General features: G+C 41.7%; 1 protein-coding gene across 1 annotated transcript in view; it reads right to left on the reverse strand.

Moving 5' to 3' along the window:
• LOC116443808 (elastase-1-like) overlaps positions 1–24,111 on the reverse strand; it is a 25,953-nt gene continuing 1,842 nt past the window's right edge. Inside the window, exons 2-7 of the mRNA XM_032108421.1 lie at positions 3,867–3,970; positions 3,604–3,713; positions 2,270–2,401; positions 1,476–1,612; positions 1,209–1,354; positions 1–211 (exon numbers count right to left, since the gene is read on the reverse strand). Of these exons, the coding sequence (XP_031964312.1) occupies positions 35–211; positions 1,209–1,354; positions 1,476–1,612; positions 2,270–2,401; positions 3,604–3,713; positions 3,867–3,970 (806 nt within the window). The 3' untranslated portion in view covers positions 1–34. The remainder of the gene's footprint in view (positions 212–1,208; positions 1,355–1,475; positions 1,613–2,269; positions 2,402–3,603; positions 3,714–3,866; positions 3,971–24,111) is intronic.

A 24,111-nucleotide genomic window follows, 5' to 3' on the forward strand; every position in this document is an offset into this window, starting at 1 on the left:
GGCAATCCCTTGCTTTCAGGGGAGATGCACCAGGTTACCTCACAGGCACGAAGACACTTACGTTCCGGATCCAGTCCAAGTAGGCTGACACACGTGTGTAGACGGTGGGCTTATGGTAGGTGTTACAGTAGGGAACTAACCCAAAACTGGCAATCCCGTGGATTTCCCAGCGGCCATCCCTGTAGCAGTTGAGAGGGCCACCAGAGTCCCCCTGGATTGGAGGAAAGAAACGAAATATTCGGCCAAATTATCTGAGCAATGACTGGGGTAAGGAGCACAATAGAGTTAAAATATATGAGGCTCTTCCTTGTCTCAAAACGTGGTTTGTAATAAGGTTCTGACATAATTAAGCCACATAAAAATATACACTAAATAACTACAGACCTAAAATTATCCCATACCTACAACTGTACTATGTATAATTGTACAACCTGTTTTATTTCTATATATTTCTATATTATATTCCTATATTTACATAATCACACATTATGCATTTTCCCACAATATTTTAAGGGCTCTGCATGGCTGCTTTTATCAGAAGCCACCACCTTTCCTTACAGTGAAAGGAATACAGGGAGAGGTAGCAAGTATTTCTTGACTTCACATGCCAAACCTCCTTGCCTTGATGCTGAGGCCACCTGGATCCCCTGGGATAATGGGAATCTCACAACATCATCTTTTTCCACCTAACCTGGGCCAGAGGGAGCTGTTGGACGTAGCCCAAAATTGCAGCAACCTCAGCTGTAAACAGAGTGGATGGGAAGGAGAAGGGTTACAAGCAGGGGGTAGCACTGCCTGGCCCAGGGTGCAACAACACAACAGCATTGGAAGAGTGGACAAACTTCCCCGCAGCTTCATCCTTTGGGTCAGGGCAGAGGTGACTGCCTTGTCCCCAGGATCACTTGGGACATGCTGCTGAAAGACAGGGCCAATCTACTCTCCCAAATCAGAGGGGAGAAGCGCACCCTGAGGATCTGCATGTTTTTCTCTCTGTTCTCTGATCTCTGGGGAGATGGAGGAATGTGGAGAAGGCCTGGTTCAGAAGATACTCAGCAGAAAGCGGCCAAGGGGCCAGGGTTTGCAGGAGAGCTCTTGCAGGTGGAGAAATGGCAAAACCAGAACTGAAGGCACAGCAAGGTGAAAGAGAAAGAAAAAAGAAAGAGGGCAGCTTGAAAACCCTCTGATTATAAGATTATAAGAGCTCTTACGCTGCATCCTGCCCTCACGCCGTCTCCACCCGCACAGATCATGGTCTCCTTTGCCTGGGATCCCCACCAGTCTGGCTGGGAGCAGATCTCGTGGTCCACCACGGGCACCACCACCTCCTGCAGCCTGTCCGGGCTGTCACCATTCACTACACAGAAAAGGGGACACGAGAAAGGGTGACATCTTAGCCCAGCAGCTTCAGGGGTTGAGGAAAGAGGCTTTATCTGAATGGTGGTCCCCCTGGACACTCCTCCTTCCCCCTTACTCACCACTGATCACTCCCCAGCCGGTAATATAGCAGGGATAGTCATTGGGCAAAATTTGTCCATTAGGCGGAAGTGTTCCAATCTCAACGAATCCATTGTCATAGGCATGAGATTTGAGGCGCAGGAGGGCAATGTCGTAGCTGAAACAGGCCACAGGTGAAAGATTCCTCACTGAAAATCCTGGATGAGGCATGAATCAGACATCCTCAGTCCAATTTCAGCACTCAGGGCTCTAGCCTCTGCACAACAGACAAGCACCTTGCAAACATAATTAATTATTCCTTACAGCTATCACAGGTGACAGGAAAATAAAAGCAATTAAGAAAGAAGAGGCCATGGTACAGCCTGATAAGGGGATAACAGTCCCCAAAAGTCTCCTATAGGTTTGAGGTGAATTTTGGTGGACCCTGGGTGGACAGGCATGTCTCTGAGGGGGGTTTGAGACAGTCCTTCAGCATTTTCTTGTTGGCTTTCCTTCATCAGATGCACACAGTGCTGTGATTTATGGCAAGTCCACTAATCTTCTGTACATCCTGGATTCATCTGTTTTTCCCATAGATGGGTAAAACAGGCCCATCTTTTCCCCACCTTGGGCAAAACAGGACTGAGATCATCCATGTGGACACCATGGAACACCTCCAAGAGAGGAAGCCATTTGGGGAATCTCCTTTGCAGCATCTCCCAGTGCTTCCCACAAATCCAGCCTCACTGGGAGCTGGACTGAACATGCATATAAACCCTAGTGGGACAGGAAGCTCAGTGTCATTCAAACACCCGATGTCATTAAAAATAATTACCCGTTGGCAATGGCATAGGGATTCCAGCCCTCATGAGTGAAGATTGCATCCACATCAATGTAGTACTCAGTGCCATCCACCTGCATGAGGTTGTGCTCGCCCAGAGCCACCCGGTAGGATACATCTGGGGGCCTGCAAAGGAATCACAGAGTAAGTGATGCAAAATCTACTCCCCACTGAGTGGTTTGCAGTGCAAGTCCTGCACCACCCAGACCTTCTACCAGTGTCATCATTTCCAAAGCACCTTCCATCAGAGGATTTCCAATAGACTGTAGCCAAATCTGCTGTGAGTGGGTCTGGAGAAGGGCAGGGAAGCTGGTGAAGGAGCACAAGTATGATGAGGAGCGGCTGAGGGAGCTGGGGGTGTTTAGCCTGGGAAAAAGGAGGCTCAGAGGGGACCTTGTTGCTCCCTGCAACTACCTGAAAAGAGGGTTCTGGCAAGGTGGGAGTCTGTCTCTTCTCCCACGTAAAAAGTACAAAATGAGAGGAAATGTCCAATAGATATTGGGAAAAATTTCTTCACAGAAAGGGTGGTCAGGTACTGGAACAGGCTGCCCGGGGCAGTGGTGGAGTGGTTTTAAATCCCTGGAGGGATGTGCAGGTGTGGCACTTGTCCACAAGGTTTAATGATGGGCTTGGCAGAGTTGGGTTAATGGCTGGACTTTTAGTGGCCTTTTAGTTAGTGGCCTTTAGTTAGTGGCCTTTTCTAACCTAAATTATGATTCTAAGTGGTTTTACAAATCAGGCACATGCTGTCTGCAGTTTGCTGATGAAGAAACTGAAGGTGAAGCATCAGCTACCACAATGCTGAGCTTGGTCTTGAACAAGAAGATTCATTTTGCATCTCTGCACCTTTCTGGAGCAGTGTGAAGGACCAGCTGGTCACACTTTGTAAGTGCAATCACTAAAGGCAGGAGCAATTAAAGGGGACTGTTGGCTTTCTGGTGTCCCACGGCATTGTTGGAGGCGTGCATGTCAGACTTGTACAGCACGGCCTGAGAGCAAGCAAACACCCCTTTTGTTCCATCTTCCCATCTCTCTGCAGGCCCTCAGGATGCAAACCCATGAGCAATGCTCACACTCATGCAAATGCACCTCCTCTTATGCAAATCAGCAATCAGCTTGATTTCCACTCCCAGGAAGTTAGCCATTAATATGTAAAATCAAGGCTAAAGCAGAGTTTTCCAGCGCCCCTGATTAAGTGAGCAGGGAGACGTCCAGCTGTGTAAGGCAGGGCACAACTGGGGAGCTCTGAGGAGGAAAAGGGTTTGGCTCCCATCTGCAGCAAGAATGAGGAGCAGAACAGGAGTTTTAACACTTTTTATCCTACTCACATGCTGACACAGTGGGCTGCAGTCATGACCCATTTGCTGCTGATAAGGGTTCCACCACAAATGTGGCCGTAGTATCCCATGTCCTCGGGGTAGGAAATCTGAAGTGACACCTGGATCAAAAAACAACATATTTTACACCCAAGCCATGCCATGCCTCTGCACAAACAGTGTGTGTGGCTTTGGACAGTGGAAGCTGTTATTTTCTCACTGGTTTTTTTTTTCAAATTTAAGGCTTTTTTTCAAATATAAGACACCAGCTTTACCTGCCACTTCCAGCTGTTTGGTTGGGCTTCATGGCCTCCAATTATTCGCTCTGCCAGTGCATCTTTCTGAAGAGCATCCCTCAGGGGAGTCCCAGAGATTGCCCCTAACACAAATAAGGAAGGAGAGCAGTTTGTTGTGTGGATTCCTAAAGAGAAATAGTCACCACAGCCAGCCGGGTCTGAAAGATGGAGTGGTTGACGTTTGCACGTGGTGACACTGTGGTCACTCTCCATCCTGGAGGCTTCTTGAAGCCTCCATGAGTGAAAAAGACCATAAACAGGCTTCAAGATATAGAGCTCTGATATAAATTGAGTTGTTTTCCATACTCCAACCCCACCCTGATGCACCAACCTACATCCTCTTTCTTTCAGGTTGCAGGTTTTTGCTCCCTCAGAGAACTCCCAAACCTTTCCCATGGAGATAATGCTTCCATAATAGAGGAAAACCCTTCCACATTAGGTTTTGCCCTAGCACAGAAACTGCAGAGAAAAAAAAAATCTAATCTTTACCACTTAGAGGCTGAGAGGTTCACCCTTCCCCAGCTCAAATAAATTGCTACTTACCCAGGCAGCCGAGAAGAACCAGAAGCTGAAACATCTTTAATGAAATGGTCACACTGTTCCAGGAAAACGTCTTTTTATACTAAAATATCTGCTAAGCAGCTGTGTCTAAATTTGGGATCAATACAGCTTATCTATACCCATAACTTATTAAACTGATAAAAAATGTTGCCTTGGGAAAAAAACCCAACTGCTCAATGTGGAGCCAAGGCTACACAAACACCTCCACATTGTATGGTTCCCCCAGAGCCACGAGGCAGAAAAATTCTGAGAAATTTGGAGTTCTTTCAGATCAAGTAAAAACAAGGTAGGGCAGATCCAGGCTGGAGAGGCCAATGCTTCAGACCAGCAATTGTGGGTGCACGTGTTGTATTAGTCCCTTGTAAGAGATTTATGTGTCAGTCCAGCTTTGTGCTACTCCATGTGACATGAACTGATCTTTGTAAAATAGATAAACAAAACCACAGCTTTTTTCATATCCTCATTAACTGCAGTCCCTTATATTTTGTGCTGGTGGAACGTCATGATTTATATCCATGTAATGGTTAAAGGTGCAATCAGGGAGCATATTAGATGCATAAGTTCTTCAGATAAATATAAATATAAATATAAATATAAATATAAATATAAATATAAATATAAATATAAACACAGCTCTGCTTTTTGTGTCCAGACAGGAAGAAAACAAGAAATGCCTGCAGCTGATGGAAACCCAGAGATTTGGGTTCATGATCAGGGGAAATCCCCTTGGGACACACAGGTCATCAATGGGTGGGAAGTAAAGCTCACCTTGAACTGCAGTCAGAGAGTAGCTGTCAAGTAAAAAAAGGGAGAGTTAAGGAAATGAACCGGAGAAGACAGCAAGGGTCACCCACCCAGTTGTGTTAATGGGATCCACTCTCCATGGAATGCACGAGCAAGGACCTTTCCCATATAACCCCTACAGACCTCTTTCACAAATCATTTTTATTTTAGTGGGAGCCATAAAAAGTTCAGTGTGGTATTTCAGCACTGAGACCCTCTTTTAGTCATTGAGCACATTTTCCCCCTCACATCACAGACCACTTTTAGCTTCCAGTTAGTTTTGGTAGGAGGTCAGAAAGCAGCCTCCTACCCAAGCAGTCTCTTCCCACACCTTCACTGCACTCATCATCCCAGTTAGGCCTGGCCAGCTCACTCGTTTTCCACCACTAATTTATTTTTCCAAAGGCTTTATGTTCCCTACAAACAACCGTGTTTAAGAATGCAGTGGCTTATTCTCCTTTTGGACATCAGGCATTTATCTCGAGCAGTCGTTTGTCTGTAATCTGTCCTCCACAGCACCATGCACATGCTATCATCGCTGTGGCTTTGATGCTGGGCTGTGTTGTAATGCCCAGAGGAGAAATAAATTACACTGGGGATGATGAATTACAGCTGTTTTCAGAATTCCTCCACTCCAGGCATTGTTTCAGTGCAGAGCTCTTGAGGGATGTCTGCGTTTCCCCTTGGCACCCACAAGGATCATCATGTCCAACTCCAACACCACAAAACCAACTCAGGTGGTCCCTTTTTGTGTCCATACAGTAAAACTCTTTTATCTCTGAAACAGAAAGGTCTCATCCATGTTGCTTATGCATCCTTATCCATACTGGCTTTCCAAACCGTGTGTAAAAGTTGCTATGAAGAGCATGGGCTGGTGCAAACCAGTGTTATGCCAGAGTGTGTGTGAGCATTTTTCTGTCCAAAAAAAAGCAGAACATCTGAGTTGGTGCTCTAGCACTGCTCAGTTAATTGGACTTCTGGCATTGTTTCATTAATTAGTGATCTAGCACTCTTTAATTAGTATACAGCCTTTTGTCCTTGTTCACACAGGAGCAGAATTAAATATTTTGATGACAGAAAAATTTTCTGGATGAGTAGAATATTTCAGGAGTGATGGGAAGCATAAGGGGTGGTAGCATGTGGGATAGGATGGATGATGGGAAAAGATTCTGCGACTGTACAAGCAAATAAGGATATTTGGGTGGACTTGATGTGATCCAGTGAGAGTTACTGAGCACAGAAAAAAAGTTGTCTTTCAGGGAGCCCTTAAAGCACAAGCTGAATTCCAGACATACATATGTATATATACTCACTTTAATGGTAAAAATGTTTATCAGACTTAAAGTTGGTCTCAGGAAATACAGACACTTAATCCACATTTACTGATGTTTCACATGGTGATGTCTGATGGAAAGGGAAATGGGCTGAACAGCATCCCAGTTTAGCACACACTGGGACGTACACATTCATGAGAAATGCTGCCTGATAAATTTATAGGGCAGCTGAGGTGCAGGGAAGTTCTAATGCACACAGAAACTCTAGTCTGAGAGCAATTTTTAAAACAAGTTTGATATACAGACTGTCAGAGGCACATGGAACACGAGAACATGACTCGCTAAAGTTACAAGATCAAGGGCTTTTTTAGTACCCAGGGGATAACAAGTAAAAGGGAAAGGGATAAACAAAACACAGGGACACAAGGGATAAACAGGGTGGGGATGAAGAACAAAATCTCCAGACCAGAACTGAGCTTTGGAGGGAGCTAATTGGGAAGGTGCTACTGATAAGAAGGGGAAAAAAAGGTGAACTTGAGGATTTGAGGTCTTCAAGGGGGATATGCAAGACAAGTGGATGGACTTGATGATCTTAAAGGTCTTTTCCAACCTTAATGATTCCATGATTCTCTGACTAGGAGGTAAGTAAGAGATCCCACAGGCTGAGGGCATGCCAGGCTGGGTTCCAGCAGCTGGGCAGGAGAAATCCCAGGTCCTGGGGGTTGCTGGAGATGTCAGGCCTTATATAATGTTCCCAACATAGACTACTGCATATGACAGTGCGGGAGCTTTGGTGTGTCAGTGGTTGGACGGTTGGGACGGACGGAGACGAGAGATCTCTGAAGTCAGATCTTGGAACATGCGGTTTATTGCAAAGGGCGTGGGTACAGGGGCACTGCTCAGAGCTGCCAGACTCAGCTCGGAGCAGGCCCAGGAGAGCAAGAGAGTAAGCGGGTAAGTAAACAGAGAGAGAGAGCGAGAGGAATGAGAGTGAAGAAGTGAGAGTGTAGTAAGAGTGTCTGAAGTCCTGGTTACAATACAATAAATCATCTTCTGTACTGAATATTCTAATTGTCACTAACCAATCTAATACAAGATACAAATCCTATAGCATTTACATACAGCCTATAAGAGTTCTTATATTACCATAGAGTGTTACATCTTAACTTCTAAAAACTACTCTTTGGACCCCTTCTGCTGAGCTAGTAGGGTCTGCTCTGACCCTTGGACCTGCCTGCAAGCAGAGGGTATTGTTCAATCAAGAGGGGATTACCTTCAGTCGGCCATACCATTGTTTTCCAGTTGTTCAGTAACTAAGACTTGGTATCTCAAAAGGTGGCTTTCATTTCGATGTTGCTTATAGTTTTCATATTCCCAAAATCTTTTGTCAGGCAATCATATTTATAAGGATTTCCTGTTTCATCTTCCCCAACATGACAGAGCTACTGGTTTTATTTAAAACCTTTCTGCACCATCTGGGAGGTGATGGATTCAAGACCATCTTTGGCACATGTTCTACTCAGAGAGTAAACCAGTGCATAAGGCTCAGTGAACGGGGAGATGAGTAACAACAACCAACACCCCACTTTTTTATCAGCAACAGCAGCTGACAACACCCAGTTTACTTTTGCTAATGGTTTGACTTGAATTCTGGCCTTGGCATTCTGTTTTAAGTATCACACGGACTTGGGGCGCTGTCAAAATAATTTGAATGCTTTCCTTCCAAGGAAATAGCAGCCTAGAGCACCTTCCAGCACCTAAAGGAGCTACAGGAGAGCTGGAGAGGGACTTCTGACAAGGACATGGAGTGGTGGGACAAGCGGAAATGGCTTCAAACTGACAGAGGGCAGGTTTAGATTAGATATTTAGGAAGAAATTCTTCCCTGTGAGGGTAGTGAGGCAGTGGCACAGCTTGCACCTGAATTCCTACAGACAGAATCTCATAATATAAATGAATTTATGTATTAAATATTAAATCTCTATATTAAAACTTTATATTAGGGCAACATATTATTGACAAACTAGATGGAATAGATGAATCAAAAGTTCTTGTCATTAAACTCCCTGTAGAAGCTTTTCAGCTTGTCTGAGCACAGAGGATACAAAAAGAAAACCATCTCCCCTGGTACAGGCAGTGATAAAATTTTCAGGAATAACATTTTACAGTTGGGTGCTGTCAGTGTGACAATGTTTACTCAGTGCAGTATGAAGAATTTGGATGGTTAGACTCTTAATTATCCAAAACACTGCTCATCAAACCAAGGTCAAAGGGCTCCTTTAAGCAGCAAAACTTGCTACCTGCTTTAATATGTTTAATGATTGATGATTAATTTTGAGCATTCATAAAGCCCCATTAAAATCATTAAGTGTTCATTTGCAGCTCGTAATGAAATGTTTTGTTGGGTCAGACCAAAGTGCCCAGTTAGCTGCAATTTCGCACTGTTATTTCCCAATATTGATTTGATTACATTGAAAAATCTAAAGAGAGAAGCAAAATATCAGTAATTCATATTGTTTAAGCACCACACAGAACTGAAAGAAAAGTCTTGAGAAATAATGTCTTATTTATTTACTTCTAACAGCAGAGTAACTTGACCGTGCTCCAAATTCTGCAGAACCTTCAGTCCATAACTCAACCTCCTGTTTCAGTATTTAAGTAACCATTGCACTAGAAAGCAGTTTACTGAAATCCATAGATTTCAGTCCCATAACTCTTAAGAGTTATGTGTGTGGTTTTTCTATAAGAAAATAAATTGCATGCTTTAGAAAAAGTACTCTGTGGAACATTATAAACACTCCTAACTCCACTGAAACGAAAGGAAAACTTTAGTATTAATGACATCAGAATCTTGCCCACTGTGCTTACTGGAAAGGTTCACTTTGACTTTAAGTAAAGAGGAAAAAGTACAAGATAAACAGCTTACATTCTGCCTCCGAGTCCTTACTCAACATGGAAAAAATAGTAAAAACATTCATATATAGTATTTTAATATGCTTATTAATTTAATTTCAGTGCTTTTCATTTAAAGTGAAAAAGCAAATGCTATTCACTGTGAAGAAAAAAGTGGAAAAGCAAATCAGGAGCTTATGTGTAATTTGTAACAGAAAGGAATGTGCATGAAAAGATCTAAAGACTATTTTAAGTAATGTTTTTTTCAATTTCTACAAGTAGACTGAGAGCTTTTTCTACATCTTTTCTGTCTGTAGTAGCCATTACATAATATTCCTGTAATGTCTTTAGATGATTTGGGCCCTCTTGCAAACAAGAACAAAACTCCTTTAATAACTTTTCTGCTGTTCTTACAGCCTGTTGCCCCTCTTCATTCTATTTATCTCAATTACTGCAGTGTTAAATTCTCAATGGCATTTCCCAGTTTCTCAAATAGTGACTAATACAAAGCAAAATGCAGCTTTTGTCTATAAATCCTGACTGCCACACGTGTAAACAGGGTGGTTACGCATTTGGTTTTCTAATTATCTCATAAATCACACTGTGCCCCAGACTGGAAATTCATCACCTTAAACTGCTACAACCTGCACATCTGCTCTGTAGATGGTGCCATCCTGGTCTTGCAGCATGGAGGTTTTTAGAAGTGCTGCGTTTTCCTGTATTTTTTAAAGTGAAAAGATGTTAAAAAAAAGAAAGAAATTAATATTCTGTATCTAAGTGGGTTGTCAGTATGTATATTTGTGCTTTTCCTCCATGTATATTCATGCACTCAAGACTGACAAATTTTTATCTCAGTTGTATGCTTAGGGAATAACATCAAGGCACCTTTCTCTTATCTTCCCTCCTCTCTTCTTTCTGACATCGCTCATGCTGGTGTAAAAAGAAAGGCACACACCCTGCCATACCTGTTTTTCTCAACATCAGAATTTCTGGAATATAAAACCCAACTCATGGCCTCAAAGCATGGATGTAGGAACATACACACAAAAACATATCTGAAAGAACAAAATTTCAGCCAGTTTCAGGAAGTTCAGCATAAAGAGCAGAAAAAGGCTGAGTGCCTCCACGTGTGGATGTGGCTCAGTTTCCTCTGGTTGGTGTAGTTTAGCTGCAGTTTAACTGTGTTTGCAGTGCCACACGTTCCAGCCAAACCAACAAGAGCCCCCGAGAAGACAGCAGCAGAGGAACACCTGTACCTGGATACCTACTGAAGTTATTTTTGGCTGAGGATCAGGATTTCCCTTGCTAGGAAATTGCAGCTGTGGTCTAATCCAGCAGAAAAACCAACACCAGCACACTGAACAGGGATGGCAGGGCCAGGGATGGCAAGCCTGGCCTGAAACAAGTACAAGGGCTGGAAGGAAGGCCAGGCCTCTTGGACTCACTGGGTACCCCCAAACCAGTAGGTCCTCAGCCAGGCTAGGACCAGATGAATCCCTGCTGGCAAACCCCATTTGGCAAGGGTTGTGAGTGCACCAGCAGGTGCTGCAGCCCTGCCTTCCCAGCCCTTGGTGCTCAGCTGCCTGTTGAAACTGCTCCATTGGAGGAAATGCTAAATGAGGAGGAAAAGCACCTGAGAAGCCTCATCTGGGTCTGTACCCTGGGACAGCTGCTCAGGTCCTTGCACTTGGTCCTGCTTGAGCTATGTTGTTTAGGATGCAGCTCGCCATCCCTTCTTCCTCCACTCCCCATTTCATGGCCAGCACTTTAAATCAGCACTTTTCACTTGGAACTCTTGGAAAATGAGCTCCTTGCTGTTTAACTTGATGGTAAGTGCTTGCTGGCAAAGAAGATGGGAACCTTTGCAGTACCTTATCTGTTGATGTCACAGCAGTGGGATTACCTGTTATTGTGTAGGGTTGAAGGATTTTCTCCATGTAGGTCCTTGTGATATTCCCAAACATGACAAACTTTGAGCTTTCAGATCACTGAGATGAACCTTCCAACCAGACAAAGAGGCAAACATGACTGTTAACTCGAGTAGCAAAGGTAAGATGAAAGGCATTCTGATACACCCTTTCTCCACATTTGCCATGGAGAAATAAAACCCCAGGACTTTGTACAAAGAAGGATATTCAAGCTGATGAACTGATGAAGTGCTCAGGAGAGCTGCTACACTGACCAACTCCAAGCTCTGCATCTTCAACATCACCAATCCAAAACCAAAGGTTTAATCCAGAGGTTTAGTTGGCTCAAAGGGAACTTTTCCACACATCTCTTCAGACCCAGATCTCTTTCTACACCAAGAACTAAACTTTACCAGAGCCAAGGGCTTGGCATTTCTTTTTGCTGCCTATGTTGTGAAACTATTTGCACAATTCCTGGTGTGGTTTTGCCCCATGTCAGCCACCACAATCCCAGACAATACTTGGTCTAATTTTAGTGCATAATATGGGCCAGGAATGATTCCAGTGGGCAACTGGGTTGCACACACTCATGTTTAGAGAAAAAAGAGTTTAACCACATGGATGTGAGATGTGTCTTGCCAGCTGGACTCAGGAATAAATAATGTGTGGCGCCCATTTGGTTACTAATAGAGTCAGAATTATTTTTTTCATCAGCTGAAACCCTGTTCAGATTCCTCCTTTATAAGGCTGATGTTGATGCAGTGTTGCAGTTAATCTTTTGACCCTCAAAGTGTATGATGAGCAATATCACCTTTTAAAAAAGTCTGGATGCTGCAAAGCAGTTGAGCAACAGAGCTCTCTACTCATGGTCATGGTTCTGATCCATGGTAAACAACATAATTCAACCTGACTGAGATCAGAAGGCAGTAAACCAATATCCTAGTGGGGATTTCCAATGGCAAACTTTAACAGCAGTTTTTGAATCAGTGTCCAAGTTCCTCAAATCCTCAGTGGTCTCCCAGCCCCCTTTATTCTTTAATAGTAGCAAAAAGCTGTTAGGAATTCTGCACTTATATATTTTTAGATGGGTTTTGATATTTTAGGGTAAGATGTTCACCTGCAGCTGTGGCAAGTCCTGATTGGAATCTCCTTCCTGCCGTGATAAATCCAAGGCAAAGGACTGCAGGAGAACTGAATTGTGCAGCTCCAGGGTAGGATTCTGAACACTTATGGGTCTGGACTGACAGAGCTGACAGCTTTGCACTGAACACGTGCTGATGCAGAGAGGTGGGAATGGAAAGGAAAGAAAAGATTGCTTTGACACCTGGAAAAAGAACTGAAAATGCATGTTCTGGTGCTAAAGGCCATGGCAAGGTACTCAAGGACAAAGCACAGGGTACTGCCCGTACTGCCAGCTTCTAAAAGGTTCATGCTGTTCTTGAATGGCTCACGGTGACTGAAGCAAGGAGAACATTGTGAGCTTTAAAGGAGTTGAGGATGTGGTGGCACATTGTGTTCTCCCTGGAGATTAACAGGATAGCTTCTTGGAAGCGGTGAAACAAATTAGTCCTTTTCAAAGGGTCAGAACTTGGCTCAAGCACTGAAAAAGGACCGCACAAATGAGTTCTGTACTTCACAGTTAAATGAAAATGCACAGGAAAACCTGAGGATAGCAGCCAACGTTCCTTATAGACAGCCCTGCATGTACAAGTCTTGGATTTGATAGAGACAAAGCTTGGGAATGTGGTCTTATCCCAAACAATGGAAGGGGTGGTTGAGTTCACCAGAGCAGAAAAATCACTTCCAGAAGTTACAAACGATCTGTCAGCGAACTGTGGTCCTGTGCCACATGAAGAGCCAAAGCCCCAGAGGATCTGGATGAATCTGAATCATACTCTTCATAGCTTTCTGTTCTTTCCAGTTTTCCCAAATTATCCCAGAGTTTGACTAAATTGTCCATGTGCCTATTTGAAAAAAGCAGAGGCTGACCAATATTCTCAATGTGAAGTTTCCATATTTACCTATATAAAGCACCATGAAATAGAAAAGTTGCTTTGCAAAAAAGAGAATTCTGAAATATTTGCAGTAAGCATATATCTGCATATAATTTTATAAACAATAAGTGGATGGTTTTCTTTCAGATAGATGTCTAACTTTTTATAATATACTGATGAATGTACAGGTTTTTTCATACATATGCCATCCTTCATATGCCATTTATAGCTTCACAGTTCTTGCAGTTTTACAGATCATGTGTTTGCCAGTTCTGATGCACAGATTAATGCAAAATCAACCACTTTAAAAAGAGACAAATCAGGCACCAAGCACATAAACTCTGCCAAGGAAGAGGTCAGCCTCGGAGGAAAATGAGTTTGTTTACTTTTCCCCAAGTACCGCGACTCTTGCATTGAATCATGACAGCTTAAGTGCCTTGTTTCTGATTATATGCTTAGACAAGGAGTGCTGCTACAATTAATGAAGTACTTCTGCCAGGCACTAAATAAATTTAAACTCTGTCAAAGGCATGCGTTGCTGGAAAGCTGCCAGTTCAAATCTCTCCCTGGGACATAAATGACTGCATTTCTCTAAACTTCTCCGTTAAATCTCCAAGCTGATGCTCCCACTCACCCTGAAATCGCGGCAAACCCCTGAGTTCTGCTAAAGGCACAAAGCTCCCTTTGTTGAGCAAGAGAATCGATGAGTCGCGCCAGGTGTTAACTGAGCTGCTTGACACCATTCACAAAGAGACACCTGCACTACGGTGATGATGACAAATAAAATCAAGAGCAGTGTTGATAAAGAGCAGCATTTCCTTCAACAACCGTGCTCCGGAAGGAACAATCCCTTCGAGCAGCTGGGGAGGATAATTTATCTAGCAGAGGAGCGCGGAGCATTAGGGCACTGACTTGTGGCTCTCCAGTTACAGGCACTCACACAGCTCAGAAGCGATGATCAGCTGTGCCAGGGGTAATGTTACAGGCATGGCTGAACTGCTCTAACAGCTTGTTGCTGCAAAAAGAAGTGACTTGTTATCATTCTATTCCTGGCAACAGATCCCTCACTTGCCTTGAGCTCTGGAACCTTTCCTCTCATGGGGTGAAATGGTTTGATACACTAAGCCAGGGAAAATGTATTCCTATTTTTGCTGGTCGTTTTCCTGTTGTTTCAGACAGCTGAATCAGGTGCAGAATTAAAGAGGCAGGTGAGACCCTGCGGCAAGAATTAAGACTGGAGGAGGAGCAGGACTTTCCCATCTCAGTACAGCAAGTTCTTGAGGGGTAGCTGGATTTGTAGCTGGACACCAATGCTCGGAAGTAAAAAAATTGCACATCTAAATAATGACCATTTTACTGTGCTTTTCATCCAGTGCTGCAGGCACAGTCCCATGCAGGATGGAAGATCTGTGCCATCCACTCTCATACATCCCAGGCCTGTAGAAACCCACCCTGAGCAAACATCCCTACAATCACTAAAGATGGGAAGAGACTCCAGCTACAAACAATCTGGGTTACAAACTGAGCCTTAGAGCAGCCACATAAACTGCACAGAGGTGTTGCTCTGAAAATCCCAAATCCACAAATATTCCCTTGTATGCCTGACCAGCAGTAGAGTCCCTTGAAGTAGTTATAGCCAGATTACAAAATTTATCTTTTCTTCAACATTCCAAAGAATTTATTTTAAAATTTTAAATATTTTTTTTCTAGTTTTATTAAGCTTACTACTTATCAGCAATTTTAATATTTCCAGGGCTGAAAAGTTAACTAAAAATGATAAAGCATTAAAGTACATTTTATCTCTACCTTACAATAACTCAGATGATATCAGATCTGGAAAAATTTAAATATTGACTTAAATCATGCACACTTAATTTTGTTTTGGTTTGTGCCTGTAATTAATCAGATACAGCAATGCTGTTTATCTCTTGGGAAAAGGGTCAGATTTTTAAAAGAAATAATGGCAAAGTCACAGAGCCAAGAGGAATTCAGATGCTGCTGACGTCTCCATGTTCCAGAATCAGAAAGCTCTTTCAAACCTGTCGGATCTATTAATTCTCCATGTCACACTACAGACACTCCTGTGAAATCCTGGATTTTACCCAGAAGGGGAAAATTTTGTAGGTGAAATTAAGAAAACAGAGTTTTCATATTTTCACGAGTTGTTTTTTTAAAACTTGGGATGGAAATCTGAATGAAATCAAAATTTTTAAGCTTATTTAACATTATATACCTATGATTTTTCTACAACATTCTGGTAAAGGTTTTGTCTTGGTTTGAAAGACAGGTGTCTGCCAAGGAAGGCAGGAGCCTCCCTTGAAATGAAAAATGCAACCCCCTTCCCTCTGAATTATTGTAATTTTGAAATCAAGGGGCTTTAAGGCAAAGATGTGGAAAATAGGAATAACAGTTCTTTACTATTATATATCTCTATGTGTATAACAAGGCAAACAAACAGCAATAACTCTGGCAGTAACAGCAAACAATCACAAACCCAGTCCCAGCCTTCTCGGCTGTCAGGCCCTTTCCCCTCGGGTGCAGTTCCGCTCGCAGCCGGCAGGGGCGCTGGCGGCTCCCGGTGAGCAGGGCAGGTGCGATGGTTCCCCCGCGGCTGCAGGGGGCGCTCCGGAGCGAGCTCGGGGAGCACGCGGCACCGGTGCCCTGGGATCCCGGGAAGGGATGGAACAAAGACTTCACAAACCCCTGGGCAGCCGATCCCGGTGTCTGGCCGGACCCTCGGGAACCGCAGGCTGGAACGGCAGGGACGAGCACAAATCCCGGCTGGCAGATGAGATGTATCGAACTCCAGAGCTGCAGCGGGAACCCCCAGAGGTCTGCGCAGGCAGGGTGAGCGGGGCTACAGAGCAGCGAAGGCTCCAAGCAACAGCAGAGGCAGGGTGGCTGCAGCCCAGCTCCCAGCGGGGCAGGGAAAGGCGGGCTTGGGAATCCCGGGGTTTCTCCCTGAGGCACCCCAGCAGATGGTGAAAAGGTTCCTCTTTTAGTGAGATGGGGTGTTAGGGTCCTGGTGCAACAGCTGCTCCAGTGAGCAGGCTCCACTCACGGTAGAAGGAAGGCAGCCGAAAGCAGACGCCTGCAGTGCTGACGAATTCCCTCCACCACGATGGCAGCCTCTCTCTCCGTCAGAACGCCGAGAACAACACCCCACAAGCCCAGGTGAAAGAGAGCAGCCCGTTGGACCCCTCCATCTATGGCCAGGTCTTTTGTTTCTCCCAAGCACCCAGCAATTTGTTGCCTCAGCAACATATATGGGAAAAATTCCTCGAGAGAAAAGAGAAAACAGAGGGGGACCTCCCAAAACCCCAACAGGTTTATTGCCTGTTCATATTTTTGTCTCCTGAACATGAGATCGCTCCTCATCTAGAAGACAAAAACTTGTGAAAATAAAAGGAGATGCACAAATAAAAAGCCCTACACATGAACTGGCATTAAACAATATTCCAAATTTGCTTACTTTAAATACTATCAGAATAGATAACAAAAGAACTAGTATTACCATCCCCAAAAGCATGTAGAACATTTCCCCTGTTTAGGAAGAGTTCCAAACCTATCATTAGATGTCACACAAGAAAGGATGGATGGATCAGTGTCACCACTTTGGTAACAATTACCCACAAAACCCAAACATTTCTTCTATTTTCAGGTGTGCGTATTGAATAAGTATTTTTTCTGTCCAACAGAGACAGTATTTAGGGGATACCGATCTCTCATTTTCATAATTTCATTCCTTTACTCCTTTTCTCTGACTTTCTCTGGAAAAAAATTTAGTGATGCCAACCTAACTCATGGAGCAATTTCCTGCTTACTGCTTTTATGTAAAAACAGTGTGCTGGTGTGTAGACTGGAGAAACAGTTATTGCATCTTGACAATCAATCACCCAAATTAAAATAAGCCAACTTCATTATTGTCTGAGAAAATAACAAGTAATTAAAAATGAAGTATTTAGATAACAATTGTAGTAAGTATCAAGAGCCTCTTATTTTCCTTCTACTGAGTTCTATCATAAAAGAAACAGAGTAGATCAATTTTTTTCCCAAAACAATTTCAATCTAGTTTTATAATTAAATCAAAGATAGATTTCCCCATTAGCGCAACTATTGCAGTATCTGAGTAATTATGAATAATCAGCCAAGGGTATTCTTTACTGATTTTTCCTGTGCATCATTAATTATCTGAAGTGACAGGCCTAACATAATTTCTATCATGAATAAACAAGTAGAGGAAACACGGAGGAAGTCAAGTACAAATAACAAGGAGATGGCCTCTCTTTGAAAATCAGAGCAATCCTGCAAAATGTTAATGGCTGTTCTATTTAAATGAAGCTGCAAGACATTAAAGCTTGTGATATGTTGCATATCATTAATTCTCAGGAAAAGAGTAGATGGAATTCATACTTAATTCAATGCAATTTTCTGCCAGTTAATGGCCCTGAGAATCAAACATTCACAAACGTAAATGAGAGTTTTTCCAAACCAATAATTCATGGGCTTTAAGAACTGGCTTTAACTGTGAGTAGAAAACTATACCTGAGCAATTTTCCTTTTTGTTGAGTTTGACCTTATTTTTATATTTGTAATATGATGCTCTCTTCTGATGATTTACTGTACTACATATGAATTTTAAAATATTTTTCAATTTGATGCAATTTATTTAATGGATACATAAGTACAAAAATTGCTAACGTGGCTGGATTTCCTTTTTATGTTCGTGTTCCTTTTTGGTTGTTATTCCATTTCAATGTCAGAAATACTATTTTAAAATTCCACCATGATAATTCCATGGTTTTGAAAAATTAAGCAATATTTCCTTTTCTATATTTTTGAGGATGTGACACCAAAAGAAAAATTTCTCTCACCTTGTATAGGGAGATGCCGACTGAGATTTTAAAAAATACTTTCTTTATGATCTGTTGGAGTAGAGGTTAATGCATCTTTATAGCTTTCAGCAGCTCGTACATGGTCCTGGTGCTGATGGTGCTGGACATTAATCACTGCTGCCAAATTCTGCCGGGAAGAAATTGGTCTTGGCTCCTTCAAAGGATCAGGGTTTTGTGTCCTCTGCTGTGTTTCAAAAACCTGCAGCAATGATGAAGAGTGCAAGAAAATGAAGTAACCATCACAACAATTTCTGAAAGTTTTTCAGAGCAGTTTCATGTGTGTCTGTGTGTCCTTTGGAAGGGAACCTTGTGATCACTTTTTCTGGTCCAAACCAGAGGACTGAAGTCAATGACTGGCTGGAAAGCAGCTCTGCAGAAGAGGATCTGGGAGTCCTGGTGAACAACTAATTGGACATGAGTCAATGAGCCCCTGTAGCAAATAAAACCAACCATGTGTTGGGCTGGATCAGCTGGAGCATAGCCAGCAGGTCAGGGGAAGAAATTCCCACTCTGTGTTCAGCAGCTGTTGGACAGAATTCCTGCAGAACTGCGCCCAGTTCTGGGCTCCCCAGTGCAAGGAAAAATACTCATCTACTGGAACAAGTCCAGCAAAGCTACAATCATCATAAAGGGGCTGGAGCCTGAAGAGTTAATCAGCTCAGACTCTTTAAAAGTCCCCTGGGAGTGACTCAGCCACTTGAGCACGGTCTCACGAAGCCTTTGAAGTGCCTTTCTAGGGAAGAGTGCCTGACACATCCTCACTGGGCTGGCAGGCTGACTCTGCCCTGGAGAGTTGGCTCCAGGCAGCTTGGACCAGGTGACCTCCGAGGTCTCTTCCAACTTCAACCATTCCATGGGAGACCCCTTCACTCCCAAAGCTCTGAGGTGACTTATCCCAAAATCCCAGTTATTCCAGTGTGCTGATGGCTGCATTACTGACTGCTACTAACCCAGCTGAGCTGTTCCTGCATCCAGCAGTGCTGCTTAAATGCTGGAACATTTCCAAGAGCTCCGTTTGCACAGGAAATACCTTTGCCTACCAACCCGAGCAGGTCTGATAGCACTGGAACAGTGGTACAGTAAAGGAGACAAAAGAATGAGCTGTGTAGTTTCTGCAAAGCTTAGTAATAAATAAAATCAGGCTGTTAAAACTCATATTATGCTCCATACAGCTGTACTGAATGTAGCTGCACTCCATAGATTTGGAAGCACCAACTTCCTTTACCATCAATATCTTATTTATAAGAAATAGAAATTCTCTTTTGTGAGTACAAGAGGGAGGCTTGAAACACACTAGTACAACAAAATCAACAAAACTGGATACAGCTGAATCTTTGCCCCTGCCTGGCAACTCTTAAATGTAGAATTATCTTTCTTTATGCTTCTCCAAGGTTAAAAGATTCCATGCTTTACAACTTCTGAAGGGTGATACTGTTAACAATATGATGATCATTTAAATTGTTTATGTATGATGCAAATATGAAAATGTTGTCTAATCACTGTTAGAATTCCCATTCATGAGCATCCTGTGCCTGCCTTCCAAGAGGTATAAATAAATATGACTGAAGATCGTGACAGATTTATTAATATTTGCCAGTGAAGTGGATAATCCTGTCGGATACATAATTGTTCAGGATTAAATTCAATTGTTCACATGATAAAGGTCCTGCACATCATCTGCACAAGTGGAAGATGAAATGAATTTCCTTAAGAAAATGTAATTTAAACTGGTTTGATCTACGAGATGCTCTTCCTTTTGATTTTGAATAACCACTTTCTGTAAACATTATTGTCCTCAGTAATGTTTAGTTCCTACTCCCAATTATTTTGACCAAAACATTGTTTAGGGTCAGCTTCTTTGATAATCTTGAAATTTATTATAGGCCTATTACTACACAAATATTTTGCATTGATAATGAGGGAAGAACTAATATTCTGTTAATATTTTTCATCATTCTTAACTAATTAAATTCATTCACAGAATTTCCTCTGCATTGCAAGCTTACTTCTGAAGCTTGCTGATTTTAGACAGTCAATATTTGAAAACATTAATCCTTTGAGATTTTGAATGGTTATACCTTTATTCCTTAATTTCTGGTGAGTTCTACAGTAAAACAGTTCTGAAAGAGGCCAAAGATCTTTATTCATGCTACACAGTCCTTCTGCTATACTGAAAAATTACTTGTACAACAGCCTTGAGAAGTCTTTAAAAACAGCTACAGCCAAGAATTGCCTGAAACTTTCTCCACCGACTGAAAAAAGAAACCTACAACTAACTCAGCTGCAGCTTTTTATACTGTATCTACATATCTAAATGTAGAGCAGTCAGCACACATCTTACATTTACAGAGGAACGTTTAGAAAAGACTGATATTTGAGAAAATAATGGTACAGTCAAGCTGAAATTGCTAAGCACACAAAGAGCGTTGAAAAATAAGCATTTAAAGTGTTCAGTTCTCTGCAGGATCTGCCAGTTCTGGATTACATTGTTTTAGTTCCATTGCCATGAATGATAAATGACATTTTCTTCAAAATTCGGTATCTGCAAAAGCAAAGACCTGATGCAGATATCATTGTGTGGAAATGTCATAACACTGCAGTATTTGTAGTGGCTTAAAGCCCTGTAACAACCACAATAAATTTCTGATGACCTACCAGTTGTTATGGTTTTAACCTTGCATTACCAGTTTGCTGGTTTTTATCATGGACTGACTTTACTATAACAGGAAAATCCTCTGTTGACAAACTGTTTTGGAGAATACCTAAAATATTAATCCTAGCTATTTATTAACACTAATTCAATCCTATTTCCACTGTCTAATACACAATTAACATAATAAAATTTTAAAAAGTAAAATTTCAATAAGAGTTTGCTCAGAAATTTGACAACAGTTTTCATCCACCATTTATGGATTTACCAGTTTTGATGACATGAAGATGCCACCTTTGTTTAGTGCCACATGGGACCAAAAAATCTCCTTTGCCCATTTTCAGAAACTCTTTTAAATGCAGAAACTTAAACTTTTAAATGCAGACTGTTTCCTGTACAACACGACTAATGAGGAAATAATAATCACAGAAAAAAAAAAAACAACCCACAGGGAGAAGAGGCTGGAAAATCTTCCTAAAGTCCTCGTATCTTTTTGTCACTAGGTTGGGATTTGCCTCTTAATGGAACAGTCAGTAAGACCTGTTCAGAAAGCTCTTTGATTCCAGTCTCCTTGCCTCTGGCATATAATTACATCAAAGCAATTCCAAAGTTACAACCAAATCAAAGTAGACACAATAAAACAGTGTTAACCCCAAAGATTATTTTATTTTCCCTCCGTAGAAACAAATAAACATTCTTCCTCATGTGAAAAAGTTTTTGAATAATATAGAAGTATTCACTAAAAAAAACCAAACAAAACAATGAATTATTCCAGATTTTATAGTAAACAAGAAATGTAATCTAGATAATTATAAACTTAGGTACAGTATGCATTAGTTTTTACATATTTATACTTATTCATATTTGGCTAAAAGTCTAATGATCTCATTTTACTTTTTAAATAGCGAGGCCTTCTGCCTTGCTATGGATGAACTACCATTGATACACTCCCTCTAAGATCCAGGAGATGTTTCCAGCCTTCTGTTGAGTCCTTCATAATTTTTATCCATTAGCTGTAAAAACATTCTTGCATAATATAATTAATTATCCATGTATTTTTCTGGTTTCTTTGATTTTCCAGCTCTAAACCAGCATCACAATCCAAAAACTAAAATATTCAGATTCTAAAGACTAAACCAAAAATGTGCTAAATGTGTAAAATTTTGAAAAGTGATGTAACAGCAACAACATTCAAACGAAGTGAAACCCTTCCAATGCTTGAAACAGACATGCAGGGCTCCTCGGACTGTGGTGCTGAAACCAAAATTACTCAACATTTGCCAGATTGGAAAGCAGAGCACTAAGTTTTCTCTTTCAGAAAGTATATTTTAAAAAAATTAAATATTTTTGCAAAATGTCGCATTGACTATATAACATATATATTCATACACACACTATATATATAATTCTCCACTGACAGACCTTTGTTTTCCTAAAATTTATCGCCTCTAATCGAATAAATAACTTTCTTTTTTAGTGTCTGAAACAGTTTTGTGCTGATGCTCCCGAAGCACCCATGCAACCATTTAAAGCAAATCTCTGTGCAGCACAGAATCATCCTCAAGGGAGCTACATGAAAATAAAGCTTGATTTCTCTCTGTGAGAAGACACAATGTGTCACTACAAATCCTGCTACACAATGCTGCTCTTTAATAATTTATTGGAGTCTCTGGGCTCTGGGTAAGCTGACAAATTTAATATGGGAGTGCTGCTCAAGTGTTGAATAAATATGAGCTAAAGTATTTTTCCAAACAAAACTGCTGCAAAAAAGTGGCCCAGGGCGGACTAGATTTTTTTTCAGTAATTTATTGACAGCAGCACTACTTTTGGTACCGGTTTCTTTAGTAAATTAGATAAAATAGTAATTAAAACATGCCTACATTTACCAAATCTCTCCTAGATTTCTTTTATTCTACAACTCCTAATTTAACCTGCAGAGATGGATGAAACACTGGACTAAGGGATCACCAAGTTTCAGACTGCTGAAACTTGTGACAAGCAAAATGTGAAAGCATAAGTTAAAAAAAAGACCACCTTATCTATATTTTTACACCTTTTGTCATCTCACTGCATATCTCTCTTTCCAGGCTTTTAGATTATGAGGCAAACCAACGTTTGTTTTTTTTGATAGCTCTTTGGATGATCTTTCAGTGATCATTCACTCCCATTATCTATTTCTTCTATTTTAGCCACTCATTGAAATAAATATAACTCAAAGCATTGCTGCTTAGTTTCCTTAGAAAAACCTTGATAATGCTTTGATGAGGGAGTTGTGAAATCCAAGCAAGCAGATCACTCTTTTCTGTGTATTTCCACAGGACAGCCCTTTGTCAGAGCCATGTTGGCTCTTCCCAGGGATGTAATACTCAGGTACCCACTAAAACTGTTATTTACTGTAGTTTCTATTACTTTATTAAGGCTTACAGACCTCCCCTTCAGATCTCTGCTAGAATTCCTTTTTAAAAATTGTGTTTGGCACTTCCCAGTCCCCTGCAGCCAAAGTGCTTTGAGCAAACGGTACAAAACATGTGCTTGTGGTGTGCCAGCTCCTTCCCCTGCTCCTCCAGAAAGATGGGGCAAGTACCACCTATTCCTGCAAATTGACTCTTTGTTTTCTCTGTTCATGGGCTCTTTCACCTCCACCTTAACATAAGAGAATGCAAAGAAAGGTTTGGGAATGGAAACCTCTTCACTGCCTTCTGTGATAAACACAAATGCGAAAAATTCCTCTAGATTTTCCTTTTTTTTGTTGTTATGGTCTTGTATTTCCTAATTTAGTACTGGCATCAGACTCTCTTCTCTGGCATCTACTTTTGGTACGTCTGAAGAAAGGTTTCTCATTTCTATTGTTTGTAGAAATACAATTACACGGCCAGCACTGCAGCTCCTCATTGGCTCACCTGTTACAAAAAACATTCTGAAGAAAAGCAGTTTCATAAAAAACACAACTATGAGATGAGGTTCCCAAATATACACAGCAAAAAACCCCACAGATGAATGCTAGGCATAATTTTATTTTTTTTTCTGAATACTTTTACTTCCCATCTGCTCAATGAATGTGATGCACGGATCTGCAGTCACAGCTTAGAGACAACTCCAGGGAAAAGTTACTTAAAAATGCTTCTGAGACTATCCCATGCTTTCTTTGGATAAATATGAACCAATGTCTGTGGATTTTCAAGCATAAATAGCTGCTGAAGTGACAGGGAATGCAAGAATTTCACTTGGAAGCAAAGGCAGAGGATGAAAAAAGCAGCTTTTTTTTTCTCT

The sequence above is a fragment of the Corvus moneduloides genome, chromosome 1 (assembly GCF_009650955.1).
Source record: "Corvus moneduloides isolate bCorMon1 chromosome 1, bCorMon1.pri, whole genome shotgun sequence".
Lineage (NCBI taxonomy): Eukaryota > Metazoa > Chordata > Aves > Passeriformes > Corvidae > Corvus > Corvus moneduloides.